At 58.7% G+C, this 23,384-nt stretch overlaps 1 protein-coding gene across 2 annotated transcripts in view; it reads left to right on the forward strand.

The window, feature by feature from the left end:
- Positions 1–22,823, forward strand: part of ASS1 (argininosuccinate synthase 1) — a 46,086-nt gene extending 23,263 nt beyond the window's left edge. For both annotated transcript variants that reach the window (XM_079111771.1, XM_079111770.1), the window contains 7 exons: positions 1,245–1,335; positions 4,066–4,150; positions 4,728–4,792; positions 12,452–12,583; positions 17,169–17,325; positions 21,309–21,374; positions 22,729–22,823. In XM_079111771.1, coding sequence (XP_078967897.1) covers positions 1,245–1,335; positions 4,066–4,150; positions 4,728–4,792; positions 12,452–12,583; positions 17,169–17,325; positions 21,309–21,374; positions 22,729–22,774 — 642 coding nt within the window. In that variant the 3' untranslated portion in view covers positions 22,775–22,823. The remainder of the gene's footprint in view (positions 1–1,244; positions 1,336–4,065; positions 4,151–4,727; positions 4,793–12,451; positions 12,584–17,168; positions 17,326–21,308; positions 21,375–22,728) is intronic.
- Positions 22,824–23,384: the final 561 nt, after the last annotated feature.

Consider the following 23,384-nt stretch of genomic DNA (forward strand, 5'->3'; position numbering starts at 1 on the left):
CTGGCAGGAGTCCTCTAGGCAGGAGGCTCAGTGCCGGTCACCAGTTATCCCTCCCCCTGCAGATATGTTACCATCCGTTTGGGGCCTTGCTTCATGTTTTCTGGTATGTTCTCTGGTTCAGTAAAAAAAAAAAAACGGTCTATACATTTAAATTATGGATGGTTACCCATTACGGATGCCACCCATTTCACAGGTGGGGGAACTGAGGCAGCTTGCTCAGGGCCCCACTGCCTGAGGTCTTACCCCCAGCTTGGAGGTATTTTCCACCACGTTAAAATCCAACAGATGCCAGGAAGAGGGACATGGTCCAGCCCTCCAGAACGGTGTGAGCTCGGCGCTGCCCACAGCCATGGCTTCCCGTGTAGGTGAGGCAGTGGGGTTTGGCCTTCTTAGCGGACAGGGCTGCTGAGGAGCAGAGGCTTTCAAAACCGGAACGGGCGCCAGGCTCGAAAGGCGCAGACCTAAGGGACCGCGGTTGGCGGGACATCGCAGGCGCGCCCAGCAGCGGGGCACGGGGCGCCCGCAGGAGAGACTGGAGCAGGCAGGCCCACCAGGGCAAGTGCCCAATCCTCAGCCTGGGGGCGCTGGGCCCGCAGAGGCGGCGGGGAAGCAGAGGCCCAGGCGGCAAGAATCCCTCCGCCTCCGCACGACGAGGCGCATTTTGCAACGCGCCTGAGAACAAATATACATAAAGGTTGATGTGTTTTCAAATGGGTTTTCGCTTTGCTCTTCTCTTTTCTCCCTGTGAGTATTAACCTCGGGGACCCCGGGGACGGCTCCGCGCGCCGCAGCACCTGCTAGGGTCACGCACAGTCATTAGCTTTGCGGTCATCGCGGAATAAACCCCAATTCCCGGCGCCGGCGAGAGCGTGCGTGCGGCTCCGGGAAGCCGGGGAACGCGGCCCCGCTCCTCCAAAGTCCCACTTTTTCCTGCCTGACTTGTTTCTCTCCCGCTATTCTACCTCCAGCTGTGGGGGCGTCGAAGAAAAAGATGAGATCAAGTTGAGGGGAAAAATTGTCTGATTTCTTGAGCCCTTTGTTTCCCAGGCCCCTGGCAGCGGGGCCTGCTCTGGGCTGGGGGCTGGGAAGCCTGCTGGACCCACCGTGCTGGTGGGGAAGTGCCTGCCAGAGGCTTCCCGGTCCTGGAGAGGGGCGAGGGTGAGAGGGTGCAGGAGGTGGGGTGCAGCTTGCCAGCCCTGGGGCCTCTGGACACTCCACCCCCCAACCCCTTTCTCTCTTGTCAGAACCAAGCGCCTCCGGGACTCTACACAAAGACCCAGGACCCAGCCAAAACCCCCAATAGCCCTGACATCCTTGAGATAGAATTCAAAAAAGGTATGTCACCCACTGCTGGGACCTTCTGAGGGGGTTGACTCTTGAGCTGCCTGTCTGCTCCCTGCTTGGGACCTAGGCCCTCTCACCTCTCAAGAGTTCCAGGAAGCCAGAATTCAGGCAGGGACTTCAAGTGCCCAACAGATCTCGTCCCCAGACAGTGTGATCCATGCACACCTGGAGGCTCGGGAGGGAAAACCCATGCCCTGCCTGTCACCCCAGTTCACAGGCACCGGGACTGGACTGCCAAACTTCCAGTCTCTGAGCAGCCACCTGCCAGGTACTTTGGAACTTTGGGAAAGTCACTCTGCTTTCCTGTTTCTCAGTTTTCCCATCTGTCAACTGGGGATACAAGGTGCCTGCTGTTTTCCTGGTGTGGAATGTCCATATGGGAAATGGCCAGCCCCGGAGCTGGCCCAGGCAGGTGCTTAGTAAATGGCAGACCTGCTAGAGCTGGGGCCCCTCTGCCCCACTTCTTAAGCCGTGGCCAGTTCTAAATTAGCTGCTCAGCTCCGTGCCCCCAGCCACAGGTACACATGGGGTGGGGCAGGGGGCTCCTGATCTCCCCTCATCTCACTGCCTTCGGTGAAATATTTGCTGGCCTGGTTTTCGTGCCCACCCTCCAGCTGGCGCAGTGATCACCTTTTGCTCTGGAGGAGGGAGGGGAAGGCAGGGCATGCCTGGTGACAGAGGCAGCAGGACCCATCCGGGGAGAGGGGAGGCTGCAGAGATCAGGGAAGCCTCCTGGAGGAGGTGTTGAGGAGGAGCTAGGGGAACCAGGAGGAGTTTGAGGGCATCCCAAATCCAGCAAGGGGGCTAGCCCATCCATCCACAAAGCAGCTGTGAGGAGGGGACAGAGAGCAGAGAGAGGGGCTCCAAAGCTGTCTTTCCTCTGGGCACCTCAGAGTCAAGAGGGCAGGGCAAGAGAAGCAGCTACAGGGTGATGGGAAAAGCAGAAGTTCCGACCTGCTCTCCTTGCTGGTGTGACTGTCACCTCCCCGGCCTCAGGCGTGCTCACCTGTAGCATGAGCCACAGGGGAGATGCTCATGGATGCTGAGCAGATGCCATGAGTTCTCAGTGCTATTAGTACTTAGTGAGTCTCTTCCAGCCCTTTCCCAAGAGCTGTCCAAGCCAGTGGGCAACTGCATCACTGTTCAGACCCTTGAATTCCATGCCCCCCAAAAGGGGGCCTTGGTGAGCAGCATGAGCCCTGGGTCCTTTTGTCCCTGCTCTGTCCAGCAGGCCTGGCTTGCAGGCACAGGGTCTTCCTTGAGTATCATCCCTGGGAAGATGGTGGGGCAGACCAGGCAGCACATCCTGCCTTCCCTCGTGGGGACCCTGGGAGCCTGGGAGAGCGGTGGGGGCAGGTGAACAGAAGGTGGCCGAGAGTCCTTGGCACCAGGCTCTGGCAGCCCTACCTGGAGGAACAGGGCAGTCCCATGGGCCGAGCTGGGGAAGAAACGTGATCCATTATGAGGATTTGGGGACAGTCTGGAAGAAAAAAAAAAAGAGAGGAACCCTCCCCTGCCTGGTCCCCATTCACTCCCTAGTTAATTTATTTGAAGTTTTAATCTAATTATTAACTATTTTAAACGCTAAGAGGCTTTCTGCAGCAGCCTCACCAACAATGCCCCCTCTTCTCCCGGGCAGGCCCCGTCCACGGCCCCAGTGAAGGCCCATAATAGGACCTGGGAGGGAGAGAAAGGGAGTGGGGAGAGGCGGGGGGTGGCGAGAGGGGCTTAAGGTTCATTATTGGGCAGACTTACATTTAATAGCAATTTACAACCAAGTTATAAAACCCCTGGAAGTGGGGTTAAGAATGGCGAGGCTGACAGCGGCTTGAGCGAAGCCCCTCCAAGCGGCGGCTGGCTAATAAAGACTCCAAAGCCGCTATTGAGCCCTGATTGGCACCCGATGGCTCGCTACATGGTAATGAGCCGGGCAGATGGGTGGGGGATTAGCCGCCAACTTTGAACAGCTTTCCTTTGTCACTGTTACAGCTCTCTTGTTAGCCCTCTAATACATTTATTGCTCATTTCACACCGCTCGGGAAGGTGCCCCTTGCTATTCAAAGTCAACCCTGAGCCCACCCCCGCCACCGCCCCCCCCCCGCCCCCCTTGACGCGGCCCTTCCTTGCCCAGCCATGACCGCCTCCCTCCCGCCACCCTGGACCCCACTTCTCAGAATTCATGGGCGACCCGACACCCCGCCTGCCACAGCGGGCACCAGCTCGCCCCCATCAATCAGACGGCTGTGTGTGGGTCTGGGGTGCAGGGCTGGGGCGCAGGGGTCCGCTTGACAGACGTGGCAGGGGCTGAGCGTGAGTGTGCGCGTGCGCGCGCCCAGCCGCACCTCGGCCAGGCGGCCCCCGGCAACTGGTGGGACAGAAGGTGCTCCCTGTATAAGACAATGGTGGAGCGTGAAATTCAATTAGTTCAGGGCCTGGTTCCAATTTCACAGTCCCTAAATGCAAAAGGGGCACAGAGAATGGGAGGGGGGTGCGAGCGTTTTTATTGCGTTTTCCCTTTCATTCTGGGGGGCTCTCTCGCCCCTTCGCTCCCCCCAGCGGGCCTCAACCTGCACAGGGCTTTGAAGGAGTCATTTGGACTCTATATCTGTCACATGCATTTAAGGCGTTGCAGGGACAGGGACAGGGAGAGGGCGGGGTGGCGGGTGCAGGCTCTGCCAAGCTCCAGCCCAGAGGCCCACTGTCCTCTCCTTCTGCCCCCAGGGGTCCCTGTGAAGGTGACCAATGCCCAGGATGGCACCACCCACCAGACCTCCTTGGAGCTCTTCATGTACCTGAATGACGTCGCGTGAGTGCCCGCGGCCTGCCTTGTACACCTGGGAAGGGGCCTCTTGGGCAGCACCATTGTGGCTAACGGTCACAGCTGGGGTTCGGGGACTGAGGAGGACAGGCTGTGTCCTGGCCCCATCGGCACTGATTCTCCTGGATGAGGTGGTGGGTTTGCCAGGGCAGTCCCTGGAGTCCCTAGTTAAACCCCTCAGCCTACAAAGCTGGCAACTGAGGGCTGGTCAGGCGGCGACTTCCAGGCCCTCCGCTGGGTCAGGGGCCAGAGTAGAAGAAGGATGAGCAGGGTAAGGCCTGGGGCCAGGCAGGCCCAGCACAGAGATAACCGAGGAACTCAGAGTGACCCAGGCAATCCCTTCTCTCCCTGGGCCTCCGTTTACCCAACCGGTGGGCACTTTGACCAGATCCCTGGCTCAGAGGTTCTGAGTCTAAGAGTCTGAGACGGAGCCTGATGTGCCACACAGGCTCTGGGCTGGGTGCGGCCAACCTCGTCCCCCCCCCTCGTCCCAAGCCCAGCCCCATGGGTGGCATATGATCCAAGCCTTGTGTGCCTGAATCCAAGTGACCTGTCCTCCCCACAGAGGCAAGCATGGCGTGGGCCGCATTGACATTGTGGAGAACCGCTTCATTGGGATGAAGTCCCGAGGTGAGTGGGCCCAGCCCTCCCGGGGCGTGCCACCGCAGCCCACGCCCGGAGACCGCGACGCCCATCCCGTTCCAGCGTGCCTGTTCCTGTGCGCTGCGTGGACAACCTTGGGCAGTGTGCGCTTCTCTCCAGCAAAGTGGGATGATGGCCTCTGCCGCCACCTCCTCAGGGAGTTAAGAGAGGACCTGCCTAGAGTGAGGAGGCCCCCAGGGCCTGGGAGAGGCTTGGGGAGGAGAGGCGGGGCCAGGCCTGGAGGTCGGGCGCCCTGCTGTCCTGGGCGGGGCTGCCCGGTTTGGAGGCAGACCGTGCAGGGCCGATTTCGTGGTCATTAAGGCTGTACCGTGTCAGGCCAGGAGGGCAGGGCGTGAGTCCTGCCAGGGGTGGGCGCTATGAGCCAGCCCAGGCCTGAGGGCCTGTCCACCCCTCCGCCATGGCAGAGGGAGAGGCCCTTTTCCAGGGACAGCAGGGCTCTACCTTGGCCTGGAGTGAGGGTCACTTTGACTGCGACTGGCTGGGCCCCAGGGGAGGAGGGCCGGTGCCCAGCAGGTGCTCCGTCTTGTTTGAGGAGCCACAGTCTGATTCCTGTGTCACTTGCTCTTTCACTGACCACACCCTCCTCCCAGGACTCAGTCTCCCCTCCTGCCCAACCAGGGGGATCCCCCAGAGACCTGAGGGCCTGCTGGTGTGGGATAGCCGGCTGCTTTCCTCTTAGGGGGGCTCTCAGGGAGAGGACAGGTGAGAGCCCCAGAACTGGCACCTGGACTGTTGTGACGTGGTGGTTTTGGAGGGTGTGCACGTTACCTTCTGCAACATCGATTTGGAAAGCTCCCACGGCCGAGGAAAGCCAGGCCAAGGCAGACCTGCCCCTTTCTCCTGCAGGACATTCTCACCAAGACCCTGAAGTCCCAAGAGCCAGATTTCAGCTGGTCTGGGAGGCCAGGTGTCTGGGGCTCTTGACCCGGGTTTGCCCAGCCTTACACAGTGGCCTTGGACCTCTCTCCGGGCTCAGTTTCCCCAAGTGTGATGTGGAGACCCTGAGGCTGGGAGGGTCCAGCCTGCTCGTTGCTCTCAGAAGGTGTGGGGAAGGGCCTGGAGCATGGTCTTTGCCTCCCCTGGGGTCTCCTCCTCCTCACAGCTATTATTCCTGGGAAGCCACCTAATTGAAGCACTCTTGGGAAGGCCTTGTGGAGAACAATGTCGCTAATTAGCTGTTCCCTTTTATCCTGGCTCACCTTTGTCTCTTCACCTATTTAACATCTGATTAAGTGTCCCTTTGTCTCCACCTGCCCTTGGGAGCTGGCACAATGGGTGTCCTCCAGAGGCAGCTGGCGGGACCTTGGGGACCAGAGGCCAGCACCTCACTTTCCAGATGGGGAAACCCAGGGCCAGCAGGGGAGAGGGCTTGCTCCCAGTCCAGGCCCAGCAGGACAAGACAGGCAGGGGAGGAGGGCCAGGAGAAACCCGGAGAGGAAGCCGGCTGCACAGATGGGGCCAGTGCTTTGGGGCTGCCGACGGAGCAGGCATGCAGCCTAGGCCCTCTGGGCGTGCTCAGTGGGGCTCAGGCATGTCCACTGACCACTGTGCATGCCTTGCCCATGGCAGGCATCACTAATCCATCGTGGCACTCTCCCTTTGACTCCAGATGTGGCCTAGTGGTGCTGGCAGGCACAGTGAATCGATCATTGTTACAATCAGGAAATGGCATCCTGCTGGGTGGGGGAGCAGAACCGTACTGAGGGCACTATCGCTGGGACGACTCCAGAGCGGGTCAGCAGACCTCATCTGGTCAAATGAGAGGGGACAGCAGGAGACTTCCCAGAGTGGTGGGTGGGATGGGGGCCATGGCCCTGGAGACCTGGGGAGGCAAATGGACAAGCCAGTGTTGAGAGTCAAGGTTTGTTTTGCTTGTTTGTTTGTTTCCTGTTGTTTGTTTTGGTACCAGGGGATTGAACCCAGGGGTGCTTAACCACTGAGCTACATCCCCAGTCCTTTTTATTTTTATTATTTATTTTATCTTGCTAAGTTACCTACAGCCTCACTAAGTTGCTGAGACTGGCCTCAAATTCGAGATCCTTCTGCCTCAGCCACCAGAGCTGCTGGGATTACAGGCATGAGTCATGGCACCAAGTAGATCAAGGCTTTGCACCAGATCCGAGTCCTGCTCCTTTACCACTGGGGAAGCAACCCCGCGTCCTGAACCTTGACTTCACCTGTGAACTGGGTCGAGGTTGTGTCTGGGTGTAGACTGGGGCATTGCCCCCCTAGAAAGGCAGAGTCATGGCATCATCAGTTTGTCCCAGCCCCTCGGCTCCTTATCACTCACAGAGGAAAATGTCTCTAGAGGTCAGCCCTCGTTCGGCCCCTGTATAGTGTGCACCTCTGGGGGACTGTCCCTAAAAGAACAGGATTTAGTCTGACAGCCGCCTCGTCCTTGGAAAGGAAATCAGGATTCTAGTTCCAAGGAGCTGCTGCTTGACCTTTGGCAAGTTGCTGTCCCTCTTTGGGACTCCAGCCTTCGGAGGTCACCATTTCCCTCCCGAAGGTCTAGCTTGCTTATTTTCCTATCTCTTGGTGATTTCAGGGAAGTGCATGTTTTTATTTCTCCACTCCAAATATTTCTCTGTGAGAAAGCGGGAACAGAGACAATAAATCAGGGCGTTGCGGATTCCCCGCGATGAGGTGTTTGTAGGTGTACAGAAATGAGAGATGCTGTTAATCGTCAATTATATCGTGGGCAGTGCAGGAAGGTGCTATTGTCCGTATCTCCGTGTACAGGGGAAAATGTCATTTGTATTGATTTTACAAAGCTCATAATTGAAATTCGTTAAGGACTTGTTTTTTTTCTGGGGGGGGGGGGGTGTAGGGAGTTGGCGGCGCCAGGTCCCTGGGCCTGGGCTGGTGTGGTCAGCAGGCGCTAGGGGCCATGGGGTCAGGGACAGGGCTGGGGAAGCTGCAGATGGAGTGGCTTTCGCTGTATTGTGGCTGTTCACATCGCCATTATCACATTATCTTTTTAACTCTGGAGGGGGGCTAATTAAGTGAAGTAAATGAAATCAGTGGGGAGGAGAGGGGGAGGCAGGCAGGAGGGAAGCCGGAAGGGGCGGCTTGTCCTTCGGCTCACCTTCCCTCCTCTCTGGCCCCAGACCCCTCCAGCCAGCCCTGTCCCGTCCTCCCAGCTCTGCTCCCTCCCTCCCCTCCTCTCCCCACTGGCCCCTCCACCTTCCCCTCTCTGCCTGGTCTCCCCTCTTCCTCCGGCTCCTCTGGTCTGCTTCCTCTGCTCTTCCCCTCGGGTTGCTTCCCTCTTTCCTTCCCCCTCCTGTCTCGCTTCCTCCTTACTCCTCCACTTTCCTGTCAGGAAGGAAGCAGGGCTGCCCACCAACTTACCCAACCGGCCTGCCCACCTGTTCAGCTCTCCCAGAGGCTCTGCTCAGCTGGAACATTCCAGATGCAGCAGAGTGTAGGTAACCTGTGAAGCAGAGCGTTCTGTTGTCCCAGTGGCCTGCAGTGGCCATCCTCAGAGACCCACCCTGTTTCCAGGACAGGCGCCAGGAGCACAGAGGGTGGCTAGGCACCACCCTGACTGGCCTCCCATCACCATGGCAACCGCCTCCGGCCTTGGCCCTGGTACCAAGAGGGGAGCCCTGGGCTCTGGCCAACCCCCCTTGCCCTGGCCTTTCCAGATCCCTCTGGCCCAGGTGCCCTAACACCCACCGCCCCGACGAGCTGGGCAGACCCCTCTCAATTCTTCCAAATTGCTCGGCAGGCCAACCTGGCAGCCTCGGGGCTGATGAGAAGAACGTAAGCCGCAGCAGCTGTGTGTCCCCACCTCTTCCTCCGCGGTCCACTCGCCCCCCTGCCGCCCCCGGCTCCTCGTCCTCCTTCCTCGCCTCCCCCACCTCTTGGCAGTAATTACGGTGTGATTGAAGCTGCTCCGCAGAGCGGTGCTGACACCCCTGTCTTCCCTGTAAACACGGGGAGTTGAAAATAGACACTTGGAGCGCTGTGCGTGTCACTCCGAAGATGTCTGTTGTCTCCTCCGCGCGACGCCGAGGCTCAGCTGTCATGTCCTCCTTCCTTTTGCGCAGTGGTTTGTATGCCGACTGTCAAAAGCCCCAAACCCATCGTCTTTTAGCATCAGGTTTCTGTCACCGATTTTTTTAAGTCATTTTTTCTTTCCCAGAAGAAACACACAGAAATCATCTGAGCTCCCCATCCCTGCAGAGAGAGGAGAGCTTTAAAATGCACGCACACGCACACGCACACGCACACGCGCATGCACCAGCAGCAGCCTAAAAACCAGGTTTTTGATCAGTCACAATTAACTTTCACACCTTGTAGGGAAAGGCGCGAGGATAATTGGGCTGGTGTGTTTCAGGGCTTCAGCTTTCCCTGCAGCCCAGGACCCTTCCTGGGCTGTTCCAGGGGCTCAGGAGGAGGTGGCGCTGCCAGCCCCACTGCCCGCTGGGAACCGTTGGTTCCTGGGGCTGCTGGCCTTGTTTTGCTGGGGACACCTGTTGTGGGCCAGTAACTGGGGGACCATAGGCAAGTCAAAGCTCTCTGTTGAACCCTGGACACCACCTGTGTTCTCCCCTCTCTGGCCAGTGGGGAAATAATGCCATGGGCTTGGCCCATGGTATTCCTAGGGAAAACCCATCAGTATGCATGGCTTGTAGGGTTTCAGGAGCGCCCACCTTCCAGACAGGTCTCAGAGGAAGCTGGAATGTGAGAGCAGCGGAAACTGGCAACCTTTCTGTTTGCCCCCTGGGGCTCAGAGAGGGTGCTAAGAGGGGCCAGGGTCACTCAGCAAAGCCAAGCTGGGCCCTCTCTGTAAAGGGGTGAGTTGTAAGGCATCCAGTTCCAGCCCCAGCGCTGCAAACACAGCTCAGCCTGTGCCTTACAGTCTGCCCAGCCAAGGAGAGCAGCGCAGGGAGCCTGCCTGAGTCCCAGGAGCTGAAGCTGCAGAGGGCTCCCGCTGCTGACCTGCCAGGACGGGCTGTCACCCCTACCTGTGACTAGTGTAAGCACAGCTTTGCAGGTTTCTGGAGGTTGGTTTCCAAAATGTACAAAAAAAAAAAAAATCACTGGAAGGCCTGATTCAGACCCAGTGAGTATCCAGTCGCTGTTTGTGCCAGACAAGACGATGCCAGCTTTGCAGGCCTGGTGCCCGTGGGGGCTCCTGGGAAATGGCGCCGTTCTTGGTGGTGAAGGTCCGAGGGTGACTGAAAGGTCGCCTTGAGCCTGTCAGCATGTCTGCTGTTTTGGAGGCAGGTGTTCCCGACCTTCCTGCACTCTCACTTTCTGGGCCATTAGGCAGTGGACTTGGTGGCTTGGAGCCACTTATATGTGGAGCCATCCTGTCCCCCAAGGAGTGGCCCCGGCTCTGTGTGAGCTCTCGTGTCCCCTGTTCTCAGGCAGGTGGCCTTTCTGGGCCATTCCTCTGCCTCTCCCTCCATCAGCCTTCTGCCCCTCTCTACCTTGCAGCTCTGAGCCTCTGCACAGGTGGATGCAGGAAACTGTTTGAACATATTTACAAAAGGGATGATGTGTCCCAAGGGAGTCGAGGGCTTGAGCCATGTGCATGGGCTTGGGGGTGTTGGCAGGGCCATCTTCCCTTCACATGTCACAAGCAGACAGGATGGTGGGGATTGCCCAAGAGCCGGGGCCTCCACAGTAAAATGGGGGGTCATCTGTGGCACATGATAATCAGACGAGTCCCTGGTCTCTGTGTGGGTCTCACCCACGTGTCGCCTGAAACCTCACACCTGGGTGTTTCCTTCGTGCTCTGACTATATCACTTGTTGCGGGCCAGAGAGTGACCTGGAACCAAGACGGGAGACTGAGCTGCTGCCCGCCCAGCCCGCCGGCCTGCAAGTCGCTGCCCTCCTGGGACTTCCGTCTTTTCTGTAAACTCGGTGCCTTGGCCGGTCCAGGGATTTATGTACCAGCAGTGGAGTTTTATGTGCCATCAGGGTTTGGGGAGGGACTCGGCTCCACCGCAGGCCGGCCTTCTCTCCTCTGTGCTGGGCCTCTGGCCAGTCCCCAGCTGAAAGCCAGCAGGGCGGGGTTGACCAGGCCTTCACTTCAGAGACTCAGGCTCCACATGGGGCCGGGAGGAGTTCTCAGAAACTTCAGCTTCGCCACCGGGAAGCTCATCCGATAGCCTTCCCCGCACCCCCTTTGGCTTCCACAGTTAAAAGCGTTCTCCCTGCTAGTTTAGTTTGGTCTCATAAAGTGGGTTGTTTTTTGAGTTTTTTATAACTATAATGAAATTTGCATAACAAAAAGTACCATTTTAACTCATTGTGAGCACACAGTTCAGTGACATTCAGAGTCAAGCAGCCGCCACCACCGACCACCAGCAGGACTTCCCGCCTTGCAAAGCTGAAACTCTGTCCCAATTAGACCCTGAGCCCCTCGCCCTCCCGCAGCCCCTGGCAGCTCCTTTCTGTCTCTGCATGTGCTGCACTAGGGGCTGCGTGTAAGTAGCGCCCTGCAGGATCCGTCCTTAGCGTGTGCCTGACTGACGTCCTGGGTCCTTCCCTGCCACAGCCGGTGCAGAGCGTCCCTCCTTTTCAAGCTGGATGGTGTTCCTGGTGTGGATGGACCACAGTGTGTTCGCCGATCCTCTCTTAGGGTGCTTGTGTCTCCTTGTGCGTGCGCAGAGAGGATGGGTACATCTCCAGGGTGACTGGAAACATGCCTCTTTAGTATTGTTGTGTGGCGGGAGGAAGGGAGCTGTGGCGGGCGGCCACTGGTCCTCCTGTCAGAACAGCAGGCACAGGGCAGAGTCCACACTGCTGGTCCAAGAAGGGGCCTAGGTCAGGTGAGAAGGATGGTCCTCCTCTTACTGTCTCCCTGTCCTCAAGTGTAGTGGGATGCTACTGAGGAGACCTTCCCAGGAACCCAGCCCAGTCCAGGGACAGGCACTTCCACATTACTGTGGAGACCACCTGCCCAAGCAGGTTGATAGGGGAGGTTTGAGCAAGGTCCTGTGCCCTTGACCCTCTGGATTTGGGTCTCCAGGGCCATTTGGCCCACAGGGCAGCAGATAGCACCTGTCAGAGACTCGGGGGCTCCTAACTCTGCCTTGGATAATCCCTTCTCGAGGGCTCAGTTTCCCCATCTGTACAGTGGGGCCAGCCCAGGTGCTCGCTCAGGCCCCAGGCCATCCCAGCAGACTCTGGAGAGCCATGTGCCAGGAACCGCTCACAGGAGATGCACGTATGTGCACACAGGTGTACGTGTGTGCATGTGTGCAGCCGTGCCCCTCCCCGGAGAAAGGGAGGAAGGGATATTTGGGGCCCTGGGCTCCTCCGTGGTTGGTTTAATTACAGGTTTTCAGCTGCGGGCCGGTGGGCATGCATTGGGAAGGGGGGAGCTGCTCCGAAACCCTGTCATTTTCCAACGTCTGCGGGCCTCTTCAAAGGGGGGCATCTAGACATTTTCTCCACAAGCCGCAGAGTGGACTGTCGTGGCCCCAGCATGAGCATAATGACAGACGCATTTTGCAGCAAGCTGGGAGTGAATGGGTCCGACTGGCTTGTCTCCTGTCAGATGAGTCATTATTATTTTTTTTTTTTTTTGTCATTTGCTGACAGTTTGGGTTTCATGTGTTTCTCTCTTTTTTCTCCTTTTCCCCCTGCCTGGAAAAATGGCTAGGTATCTACGAGACCCCAGCAGGGACCATCCTCTACCAGGCTCATTTAGACATCGAGGCCTTCACCATGGATCGGGAGGTGCGCAAAATCAAGCAGGGCCTGGGCCTGAAATTCGCGGAGCTGGTGTACACTGGTGCGTGCGACCGCCGTCCCCACACCCCCAACCCGGACAGCCAGGCCCACCGCCCGCTGCAGACTGAGGGGCGTAGCAGGGCAGGGGAGGCAGGTAGAAGAGAGGCCGCCAGCCCCTTGCCAGGGAGCACTGAGGGAGGGGTTCCCAAGGCAGGGCCGCCTCCCCCTGGGATTGGTAAGATGGAGCCAGGCCAGGGAACGGTCACATCTCATTCCTATGCGGCCGCATGGGCTGGGTGCTGGGTGCCGTGGGGGGCACCGGACATCCCACGGTCCTGGTGTCTCCCAGGAAGTCTGTAGCTCATTGTATCATAGCTGAGGAAACAGAGGCTTAGAGAGGGAGTTTGTTCCAAATGACCTAATCAGAAGTGGCCCCGCTGGGTCTCCCCCACGGCAGACTCCCCAGGCAGGACCTGGGGCCACTCTGCTTACTGCCCAAGGGGGAGGCTGGACCAAGAATCCAGCCTGGCCCAGCGTGGAACCCGGACCTCAGGTGCTCGGCAAGCCCTCCTGAGCCGCATCCCCAGCCCTTTGTGTTTAATTTTGAGAGAGGGTCTCACTAAGTTGCTGAGGCTGGCCTTGAACTTGTGATCCTTCTGCCTCAGCCTCCTGAGTTTCTGGGGCTTCTAGGTGTGTGCCACCTATAAACCAGGAGCTAGATCTTGACCATCTTGACTGCAGTGGCCACGGGCCCGAGCCCAGCCCACAAGGGGGAGAGTTAGCAGGTGACATTAGCACCCACCTTCCAGGCGAGCAGACCCCGTCCCGCGCCCTGCCAACGGCACTGAGTTGGAATCAGGCCTCCTGAGTCCCGTGTTGTACATCAGGGTTCCCAAGAGGCAGTGTTGGAGCCAAATCCTGCCGTCTCCTGTTTTTGTTCAGCCCATGAACTAATAGTAGTTTTTACACTTTTATTTTATTTATTTATTTTTGACCCTAGGGATGGGGATTGAACCCATGGGTACTTTCCCACTGAGCTACACCCCCAAGCCCTTTTTTTAATGTATTTTTATTTTGAAACAGATTCTCACTCAGTTGCTTAGGCCCTCCATAAGTTGCTGAGGCTGACCTCAAACTTGTGATCCTCCTGCCTCAGCCTCCAGAGTTGCCAGGATTACAGGTGTGCATCATCATACCTGACTGTCCAAAAGTGTGGAGAAACCAAAGGACCCCAGAGCCTAAAGCATGAACCTTCTGTCCACACACAGAAAATGTTTTCTGACCCTCAGTGTGTAACAGTGACACGCCCCGGGTTTATGGAATCACTTGCAACAGCCCCCGTGAGCTGTTGGGTGAAAGGCTGCTGCCTGAGGGTGACCTTGACATCTTTGGGGGCTGGAGCTCAGGCAGGTGGGTAAAGGCACTCATGGGTCCCTGAGCTAAACTCCACTCCTCTCTCCCCCGCCCCTCCAAGACACCTGGTAGCTCATCCCAGAGTTTCAGGAGGGCGGGACTGTTTGCCGGAGTCTTTTCTCACCCTGTTGTTCCAGGCAGCCTTGGAGCTGACACCCCTTGCCAGGTACAGGTGTTTAAATGCTATTGTTTCCTGCGGGCGCTGGAGCACCACAGGGTTTCAGCGCTGCAAGGTGGATTTTGGTTACGGAGTGGGAGCGTCATTAAGATGTGGCGGGGTGCTGCAGAGGAGAGAGCACCTGGCCCTGCTCTCAGGGGGTGTCCGTAGAGACCAGGAGGGGCCATCAGGCACAGCCCTGGTGCCGCTTCCCCTGCTTGCTTGCTGCCAGGCCCTGAACCGGGACCCAGGGCGTTACCTAACCACAGCTACACGGAGGCAGGAAACTGAGGCCCAGGCAGCCATACATGCATCCGGGGGGTCATGAAGGCTGAGCTGTGGTGACCTTGAACTCAGGACAGGCTGACCTCAGACACCAAGCTCTCGGGCACTCTGGTGGGTCCCAGGGAGCCCTTATCAAGAAGTGGTCAGGGTGCCCCAGCAAGGACAGGGGAGCCCTGGGTGTCTGGGCCCGGCTTGGCCCCTGGCTGCGGCCCCGTGCCTCTAGGCCACATCGCCCAGGTTGAGTCTGTCACCCAGCGAGGAGCCCTTTAAATCCCAAAATGAGGCACAGCTGTTCGGAGATTTGAACAGAAACAAAACCAGGGTGGCGGAGAGGGGCGGGGGGTGGAGGCTTATCCCTGGTAGTTCTGGCTGGCATTAGCTTTGCCCAGGTCCTGCGACGTTCAGGCCCCCGGGCATCGCAGCAGCCTCCAGCAGCAGCCATTGGATGTGGCGCCCCAGCCTGGCCCTCACACCACCTTCCCTCCCTGTGCCTCGGCTTCTGGTCTGAAGAGTGGAGATCCTCTTGTGTCCGTGAGGCGCCACAGGAGGGCCAAGCACATGGACGCTGTCCATCTTCCCATCAGGGTGGGGTGGATTCTGAGCGGTCGGGCCTCTGGCTGGGTGGACGGCCTTCCTCCCTGAGCCTCCGTTTCCCCTGCTGCAAATTGGGTGTCAGGCCAAGGCAGCCGGGCTTTCTTCCTAGTTCTGTCTGGCTCGTCTGCAGAGCCACCATGCTGTGTAGCACCTGGAGTCCCTGGTGCCCCGTGGCCTTGGGGCACAGAGGGTAGACTGAGGCCCTTCACGAGTCCCGGCCCCTCTCCTACATGGCCTGACTTCTGTGACCACCGCCTACCTGTCTGGACAGCTCCCTCTCCTCCTCCCCTGGTTCCAGATGTCCTGGTCTCCCTGCAGGACCCCAGCTGCAGTTCCCTGGAGGAGGCAAGGAAGCATGTCACCTGGTGGCGTAGCTCACCTCCTCACCCCTCGCCTTGGTTTCTTCAGCAGTGAAATGGGTACAGTGTACAGCTTGCAGAGTCCCAGGTAGAAAGATCATGTGTGCGGAGAGCTTGGCAGGTCCTCCCGGGGCCTGGGAGGGGAGCCTCTGCAGCTGGGCCCCAGGCCCCGCCCACAGCACAGTCACAGGCCAGGACAGGCAGGATCTCCCCCATGCAGCTTGGGCCAGGTTCACTGTCCCCATCCCAGGCCAGGTCCACTGGGAAAAGAAACCTGAGCCGAAGACCCCTGTGTAGGGGGCAGGAGATAAAGCCTGGCCAGTTGCTCCCACGCTGATCGCTGTCTGCACTATCTCTAGCTCCATCTCCACCTGTCTTCCAGACTGGGAATTTAATGGGCTAATTATCCCAACTGAGAAAGACAGAGGGGAGGGGACACTGTCCCCTCCCATGGGGCTCCAGTGGTATGTTGGGAAAGCCCTGAACTCGACTTAAGAGTGCTCCATCAAACTGGGCTCTTCCATGGTCTTGCTGTGCAGCTTCGGACACACTCTTTCCCTCTCTGGTCCTCTGCCTCCCTGTATACAGTAAAAGCTGGCAGTGGTCCTGGTGTTCAGACTGCAAAGCAAAGTTTCAGTGCCCTGGGCTCACTCTCTGACTGCACCACCCTGGAGAGCAGTTAGTCTCTCATTGGGCAGATGAGAAAACCAAGTCACAGGGAGGTTGGGTCACGTGTCAGGGTGGGGCTGGGAGGGGATCTTAACTGGCAGGACCCTGCAGAGCGAGGAACCAACCCCTTCCTCCCTGCCTGGCCTCCCCACACCTCTGCAAGCCCAGAACCCGTCCCAGAGGCCCGCCCCTTTCCCACGGAGAGCCGAGCTGCAGCAGGTGCTCCCAGGCCGGGCGCAACAATAGCGGCAGGCCCTGGGCTGACCCAGTCCTTTATCAGTGCGGGGATCACTCGCCATCTGGCCCTGCATCTGCCCCAGGTGGGCCCACCTTCCCAGCTCCGTTTCAGAGAAACTCTACTCCCAGTGCTGTCCCTCCCCAGCCCCGCCATGGCCACCCGCCCGCACCTTGGTCCTCGCCTTCCTCAGCAGAGACAGGAGGCGGCTCGAGTCAGCCACGAGGCCCAGGATGAGGGGGACTGAGCGCCTGGAGCTCCGGGGGGTTGTGGCCCCTCCTGCTATTCCAGCCATGGAGAGGAAAGCTCCGGGTTATCAGGGAGGCAGAGTCCAGGCCCCCGCTGGCCCCGTGCTGCTTGGAGAACTTGTCACCTCCCTGAGCCCCACTTCGTGAGGAGGCCAGGAGCTGGTCCAGGGGAAGGGCTGGCCTGCGGCCTCTGCTTTCTGCAAGGCCAGCAGCTGTAGAGAAGGCGTCAGTGACCCTGGGGCCTGCCCACCCAGGCCTGGCTTTTGCCAGCGGTAGCACTGTCCCCCGCTCACAGGTGGGGAAGCAGGCGGAGGGCAACGACAGCCATGCACACCCTCTGGCTGACCTGGGCAGCCGCCCTGCCCAGCCCCAGGTGCATGTGCCTCCGTCCCGAGGTCCCCTGCCCTCCCCACAGCCAGGGTCCCTCGCCGGGCCATGGCACTCCCTAAGTGTCAGCAGGAAGCAGTGGCCACTCTCTTGACTCTGAGGCAGGGACAGCATTTCAGGGATACAAAATCCACCTGCTCACCACACGGCCTCGCGGGATCCCAGTACAGGGGCGGGAGGGCACGTCCCTCTAGTCGTTTACAGGTGTGCATTGTGCCAGCGCCCCAGGCCATCGGGCAAGGTTGCCCTCCTGTGCCCGGTCCTCCCGCTGCCCCGGCTGAGGCCGTGTCCTCCCGCAGGTTTCTGGCACAGCCCGGAGTGTGAGTTTGTCCGCCACTGCATCGCCAAGTCGCAGGAGCGGGTGGAAGGGAAAGTGCAGGTGTCCGTCTTCAAGGGCCAGGTGTACATCCTCGGCCGGGAGTCGCCGCTGTCTCTCTACAACGAGGAGTTGGTGAGGTAGGTGCCCCCGGCCTCCTGTCCAGCGTCGCATCTAACCGGCTTCCCCCACAAGCCTGTGCCGGAGCACACGTCCGACACCATGCCTGCTGCACGTGAGATGTCGTGGGGGCCGCTCCCTGGGCCCCGGAACACGCCAGGAGAAAGGGCGGTGTGTGGAGGCAGGACCGGGTCCTGCCGCTAGTCTACAACTGGGAGACGCTGCCTCGGTTGGAACTGCAGCGGGAGGCACTTCAGTGGGGTCCAGGAAGAGAACTCTGCACAAGTCCTGAGGCTGGCAGGGTTCGGTGGCCACGCCTGTAATCCCAGTGGCTCGGGAGGCTGAGGCGGGAGGATCTCGAGTTCACTGCCAGCCTCAGCAACTAAGCGAGGCTCTAAGCAACTTAGCAGGACCCGGTCTCAAAATGATATAAAAAGGGCTGGGATGTGGCTCCGTGGTTAAGGGCGCCTGGGTTCAGTCCCTGGTACCAAAAAAAAAAAAAAAAAAAAAAAAAAAAAAAGAAGTCTTGAGCCTGGGAAGAGCTGGACAGCCAGGGCCACAGGAGCGTGAGGAAGCGGGCGCCGGGCTGGCGGGGCTGAGGCTAGGTCCCAAAGGGAAGGAGGGTCTGTGCTTCGAGGACCCTGGCTGCCCCGGAGAACGGGTTTCAGTGGGGCAGGCGCAGCGGGGGAGGCGCCAGGGCACCCAGGGGAGGTGCTAGCAGGCTGGACCAGGTAGATGGCTCTGGAACAGAGCAGACAGATTTGACAAGGCTTTGGAGGTGAAGGAGGTGGGAGGCCCAGGCGTCCTGGTTTCGGGGCTGGGTGAGCAGCTGGGGATGCAGTGGCAGGGACCGCGCAGTCCAGGGAATGCTCTTGAGGAAGGCTCACGCACACGGGGTCTCCTGAGGTTCTGCAACCTGCAGAACCGTCCAGTCAGCCAGGGACAGGCGGGTCTCAAGGGGGAGAAACCTGGGCTGAAGACGCGGAAGCATGGCGGGCATGCGGGGGCCCAGGGGAGGCCACCCAGAGGAGCTGCCCCACCCAGGGCCAGGCCGTGCCGGGAGCCTGGGGTCCAGGGAGACTTGGCCTTTTCCACTCCTGGGTTTGCAGCCCGCCTGAGGGCTCTGTTTTCACGGGGAGCCAGGTGTCCCCTTCAGAGGTCACCTGGGCAAAGCGGGGGTGGGAGTGACCCGAGGGACAGGCAGCCCCACCCTTCGCGAGCCCCAGCTCAGGCTGAGGCCAGCTCTTCCCTCCTGGAGGCCGGTTGGGAATTAAGGTACGAGTTTTGTTTAGCAGTCAATATTATCTTGTTCTTTCCCTTCTCTCTGCCATGTTGGGTTGCCCCCCTTCAATCTTCCTAAACACTTTGTAAGCCATAAATATAACCGAATCAGTTTAGATCAGTCGGGGTAAATGTCAAATTATCTTCTCTCTTTCTCTCTCTGGCTCTTTCTTCCCTCCCCCTCCCAATCAGCAGCCTCTAATAATCTGTCCAACCCTTCATTAAGCCTTACAGTCTCACTCAGGGAGATTAAATGAATAAAGTAAAAAGGGAAAGGGGGAAAAAAGAGAAAAAAGCAGAAGCATTTATTCTCACTGTGTCTCCGACCATTTCCCTTTTCTTTTTGATTTCTACATCGCTGCCTTGAAAGCCCCTGAGTGACAGCGTCGCGGGGACCAGCGAGGAAGCCGCGAGAGGTGGCAGAACTGGAAATGCCGCGGCACAGTGGGTAGAAAGTAACGTAATTATAGAGCAGGTCAGAGCCACTCGAGTGAGCAAAAATAAAAGCACAGAGGTTTTCTGCAGACCGTCAGGGGAGGTGAAAAAAATCATTGTGAACTCTTTTTCCACCTCCCCTGCAACACACCCCACACCGCAATTTTAAAAAGAGGTTTTTCTTTCCCCAGAAACACCTCTTGAAACTCTTGGTGGCCTCGTGGGACAAGTCTGTCCCCAGCAGGCCCCTCTTTGCAGGGGTTGCTTGGGCCGTCTAGAAGGGCCCCGCCTTGGATGGGGTTGGAGAATTTGGGGGGGGTGTTGTTGTTTAGGACCAGGGATTGAGCCCAGGGGTGCTTTGCCACTGAGCCGCATGCCCAACCCTTTTTATTTTTTGCTTCGAGACAGGGTCTCACTAAGTTTGCTGAGGCTGGCCTCAAACTTGCCATCCTCCTGCCTCAGCCTCGAGCTGCTGGGATTACAGGTGTGCACCACTGCACCCGGCAGGAATCTCTTTTGACTTGAGAGGGGTGGAGGCGAAGGACAGTGAGCCTTGTGGACGGGGAGGGGAGGGCTCCGCAGCCGCCTCCCCCCCCCCCCCACCCCGGGCTGAGTCCGGGGCCCTTGCAAAGCGGGGGAGATGCAGAGGGGGTGAGGCCGCCTGGCCAAGCCTATGCCTTGGTTTGTGGAGGCGGGCATGCGTGTCCCCTTACACCCCCAGGTAGGGTCTGTTAAAGGATTTGAGGAGGCTGGTCTGCTTCGGCCCAGCCTTTCCTCCATGAGGGGTGCCATGGCACCTCCTCCCCTGCAGGAGCTTGGCCCTGGTGGCCTCAGCATCTGAGCCCTGGGGATGGGCGGGGGGGGGGGGTTAAGGAGTGAGCAGCAGAGCGCGGGCTGACTTCCGGAGCGTTCCGTGTCCCAGCCGCAAGGCCCGAGGAGGCCTGCACAAGTCGCTGGTCCTGGCAGGGCAGAGCAGAGACCCCATTTTTTTTTTTTTTTCCAGTAGAAAGTCCGCAGTCCACCAAGAACCAGCCAGAGGCACAGCCTCAGAGTCCCACAAAGTGACAATTCCCGCCCCTCACCTCCTCCCGCTCCCCAGATTCGACTCTCCAAAGAGGGCTCCTGAGGGGACAGGCCACCTCCTTGTCATGGAGCACCTTGAGACTGAGGTCATCCTGAGGTTGAAGTTCTTCAGACGAAGACGAGGGACTGGTTCAGAGCGGGCATGTCAGGACCCCCGTGCTCTCAGAAGCTCGGTGGCTGGTGGAGTTGGCATGAGACCATGGTGCTCAGTGCTGTTGTTAAGCAGGTGCTGGGTGACGGATTGCCTGTGTCTGGGTCTGTGGTGGATGCCACTCCCGCCTGTGCCAGCCTGGCCTTGGGTGGTGGGCATTTGATCAATGCCCAGACGCCTGAATGAAGAAGTAGTCGAGGTCAGCAAAGCGAGGGCTCACTCTGTGCCAGTTCCAGCCATGCTTCCCTGCGGAGCCAAATGACGCTGAGAGTGGCCACCGTCGGCCGCCTTCACAGCACAGACCGCGGGCGGGTCCAAGAGCCTGTGTGTGGCTCTCAGGGGGGCAGCAGAGCCGGCCTGGTTTGCAGGCTTGAAGGATTGTGGGCGGGAGGGGAGAAGCCGAAGATGAAGGCCGTCCGTCTGGAGGGTGGTGACTGCGGGGACCCAGCAGCAGGTGACCGGGCACTGTCCAGGCGGTGGATGCCCAGGCATGGGGTGGGTTAGAGAGGCTCTGACTTGGGGGACAGACAAGGGGAGAGGTGACTTGCTGAACTGATGGTGCTGTAAGTGCCGTTGGTTTCCTTGCAGCTTGAGAGAGGCCGTGGAGCTGCCTCACTGTGCCCCTTGGGGTCGCTGAACGCCATCGACTTTTCCGGGATCCTCTCTGAGCCCACCGCCCCGGGGGGCAGAGTGTGCTGGGATATGGTTCCTTGGTTTGCAGATGGCAGCTCTGGCTTAGAGGAGGTTTCTGGGGTCGGCTCTGGCTGAGCCCTAACCCGAGACCTGGGCGGCCTCCTGTCCTGGGCACAGGGAAGAGGCTGCAGGGAGCACCCTGGGACCCTGTCTCCAGCCTGGTGCGCGGCCCAGAATAGGGCTTCTGGAATCCAATAGAAATCCGAAGAAAAGCCCACGTGCAGGAGGGCGTGGGACCAGCGTAGAGGCCCGGGTGTTGGCCCGGGGTGGGGCCTGGGCGCTCCCAGCCCCAGCGGTCTTTCTGGCTTGGGGACAAGGCCCCCCGGGCTGACAGCCTTCTACCCTCCTTCCTCCTTGCAGCATGAACGTGCAGGGTGATTATGAGCCTCTGGATGCCACCGGCTTCATCAACATCAACTCCCTCAGGTGAGTCGCTCTGGCCCTGCCAGCTTCTCAGAGCCCCCAGGTGCAGGGGGACAGGCTCTGCCCTGCGGCGCTGCCCTGCTGGACAAACCCCACCTTCCTGTCCGTCTGCCCGCAGCGGCCTCCATGCCTGCTCGGAACCCGGCCTACTCCATCTCCGGGGGCCTGACGGCATCTGTGACAGTGACAGCCACAGGTGCAGTGGGGCCTGGGCACTCGGGTCCCAGCTTCCTTCCAGGTCCTGCCTGTGCCCCTGGCATGCACCCCAGCCCTCCAGCACAGGACTCCACCGGGAGCTCCTCTTCCGGCAGCGTGGACAAGGGAATAGCTTAGAGGTGCAGAGTAGCCGTTATGTCACCGACCCTGGGCTGAAGGTCGAGCAGGAAACCCCAGCCACGTGGCTCTCCAGCCCTGGGGAGACCCGCTTTGTCTGATGTCGCTCAGGTCCAGGTTTTAAGTCCTAGCTCTGCAGGAGAGCCGCAGACCCCTTCCCAACCTCTGGGAGTCCCAGCGAGGGTGTTAGCCACACCTGCTCACAGGTGCAGTGACGGTTCCATATGAGCCCGTGGGAATCAAGCATGGGCCCAGACCCCGGCTCACAGGAAGAGCCTGGCACCCAGCAGCAGGTGCCCTCAGCCCAAGGCCAGTGTACTCCAGGGCATGCAGGGTCCTTCATTACCAGCAGCTACTGCAGACTAAGCCGCTGCTCCCAGGCTCAGTCCTAGGTGCCTCGTAAGCAAATTGAGATTCTTACACAAATTTGCAATTCTCTGGACACAAGCCCAGAGTGGTTAAGTAACTTGTCCAGGGTCACGCAGCTAGGAAGCAGAAGGCCTGCCTGTCCAGTTCTGGGTTCCTCATCACTAACTGCCTTCTCATGACCTTGGGGTCAGGAAGAAAGTGAGAGCAACATGCCCTGGGCAGAAAGCCACCATTTTGCCCCAGAGCCAGGCTCTTGTCCTTGGAGCCGCCTCAGACATGGAGAGACACTGCCCCACAGTCCCCCCCTCCTCCCCCAGCTCCTACGCCCTCTGTGTTTGATGACTCTGTAAACCCTTTTAAATGGCCCAGCACACACCGGGGTTTCATAATGGCCTCTAGCTTTCTCCCATTGCCAGTTAAATGCTTTGTCTTCAACAATGACAAACATGTTTTCCCCTTAAGATAAATTAATTACGTTACCCTGATTGGAGGGCAGGAGGGGCCAGGATGGGAGAGTGGATAGAAGAAAAAGACAACTTCACAGACGTCTTAACACACAGCTGCCTGCCACCCGGGTCCTGCCTGGATTAATTGAGCTGAGTGCCTGTTGTTACTGTTAATTTACATTTTTCTTTGTTTTGAATCTGGTTTACAGGCTGAAGGAATATCATCGGCTCCAGAGCAAGGTCACCGCCAAATAGAGCCAAATAGGCCTGCTGACCTGAGGAGCTGGGCCTCCTCACTCTGCCCTCTCCCAAGTACCGCGCTAATTGTTGTGATCATTTGTAATTGTGACTTGTTCTCCCCGCCTGGCAGCCTCATTGGGTTGCCCTGGGCCCCACTTTGTTCCCTGGTCTCCTGTAGCCTGAGAAAGTGGTCATCAAAGAGAAGGGGGGGCTGTAAAATGATAATTAAAAAAAAAGATACATTAGTCTTTTGTTTCTTTATTTCTACAGAGGTGTGTGTGGCTGTGCATGTGTATAAATCGTGCTTCTCTTAGCCCAACCTTTGTGTTTTCTGATTCAAGTGTTGCCTGAGGCCACCATGTGCTGGAGGTCCTGTTTATCTGGAAGAATAGACCCTTCTGTGTTCCAGCAAAAACTCCAAAAGTCCCCATGTGGGGCAGACCTTAACCCAGCAGCCTGGGATTTTGTCTCCAACAGTAACTCTGTGGCATGTGCCAGGGAAGCCAGAGAGAGGTTAGATGACCTGCTTGGCAGGATGATGGGCACACAGCCATCTCCCTAGGGTTCGCCTTTGCCTGGACCCACAGAGAACCCCTGGATATGGCATCCACAACTGACCGTATCC

The sequence above is a fragment of the Sciurus vulgaris genome (assembly GCF_902686455.1).
Source record: "Sciurus vulgaris genome assembly, chromosome: 15".
Classification (NCBI taxonomy): Eukaryota; Metazoa; Chordata; class Mammalia; order Rodentia; family Sciuridae; genus Sciurus; species Sciurus vulgaris.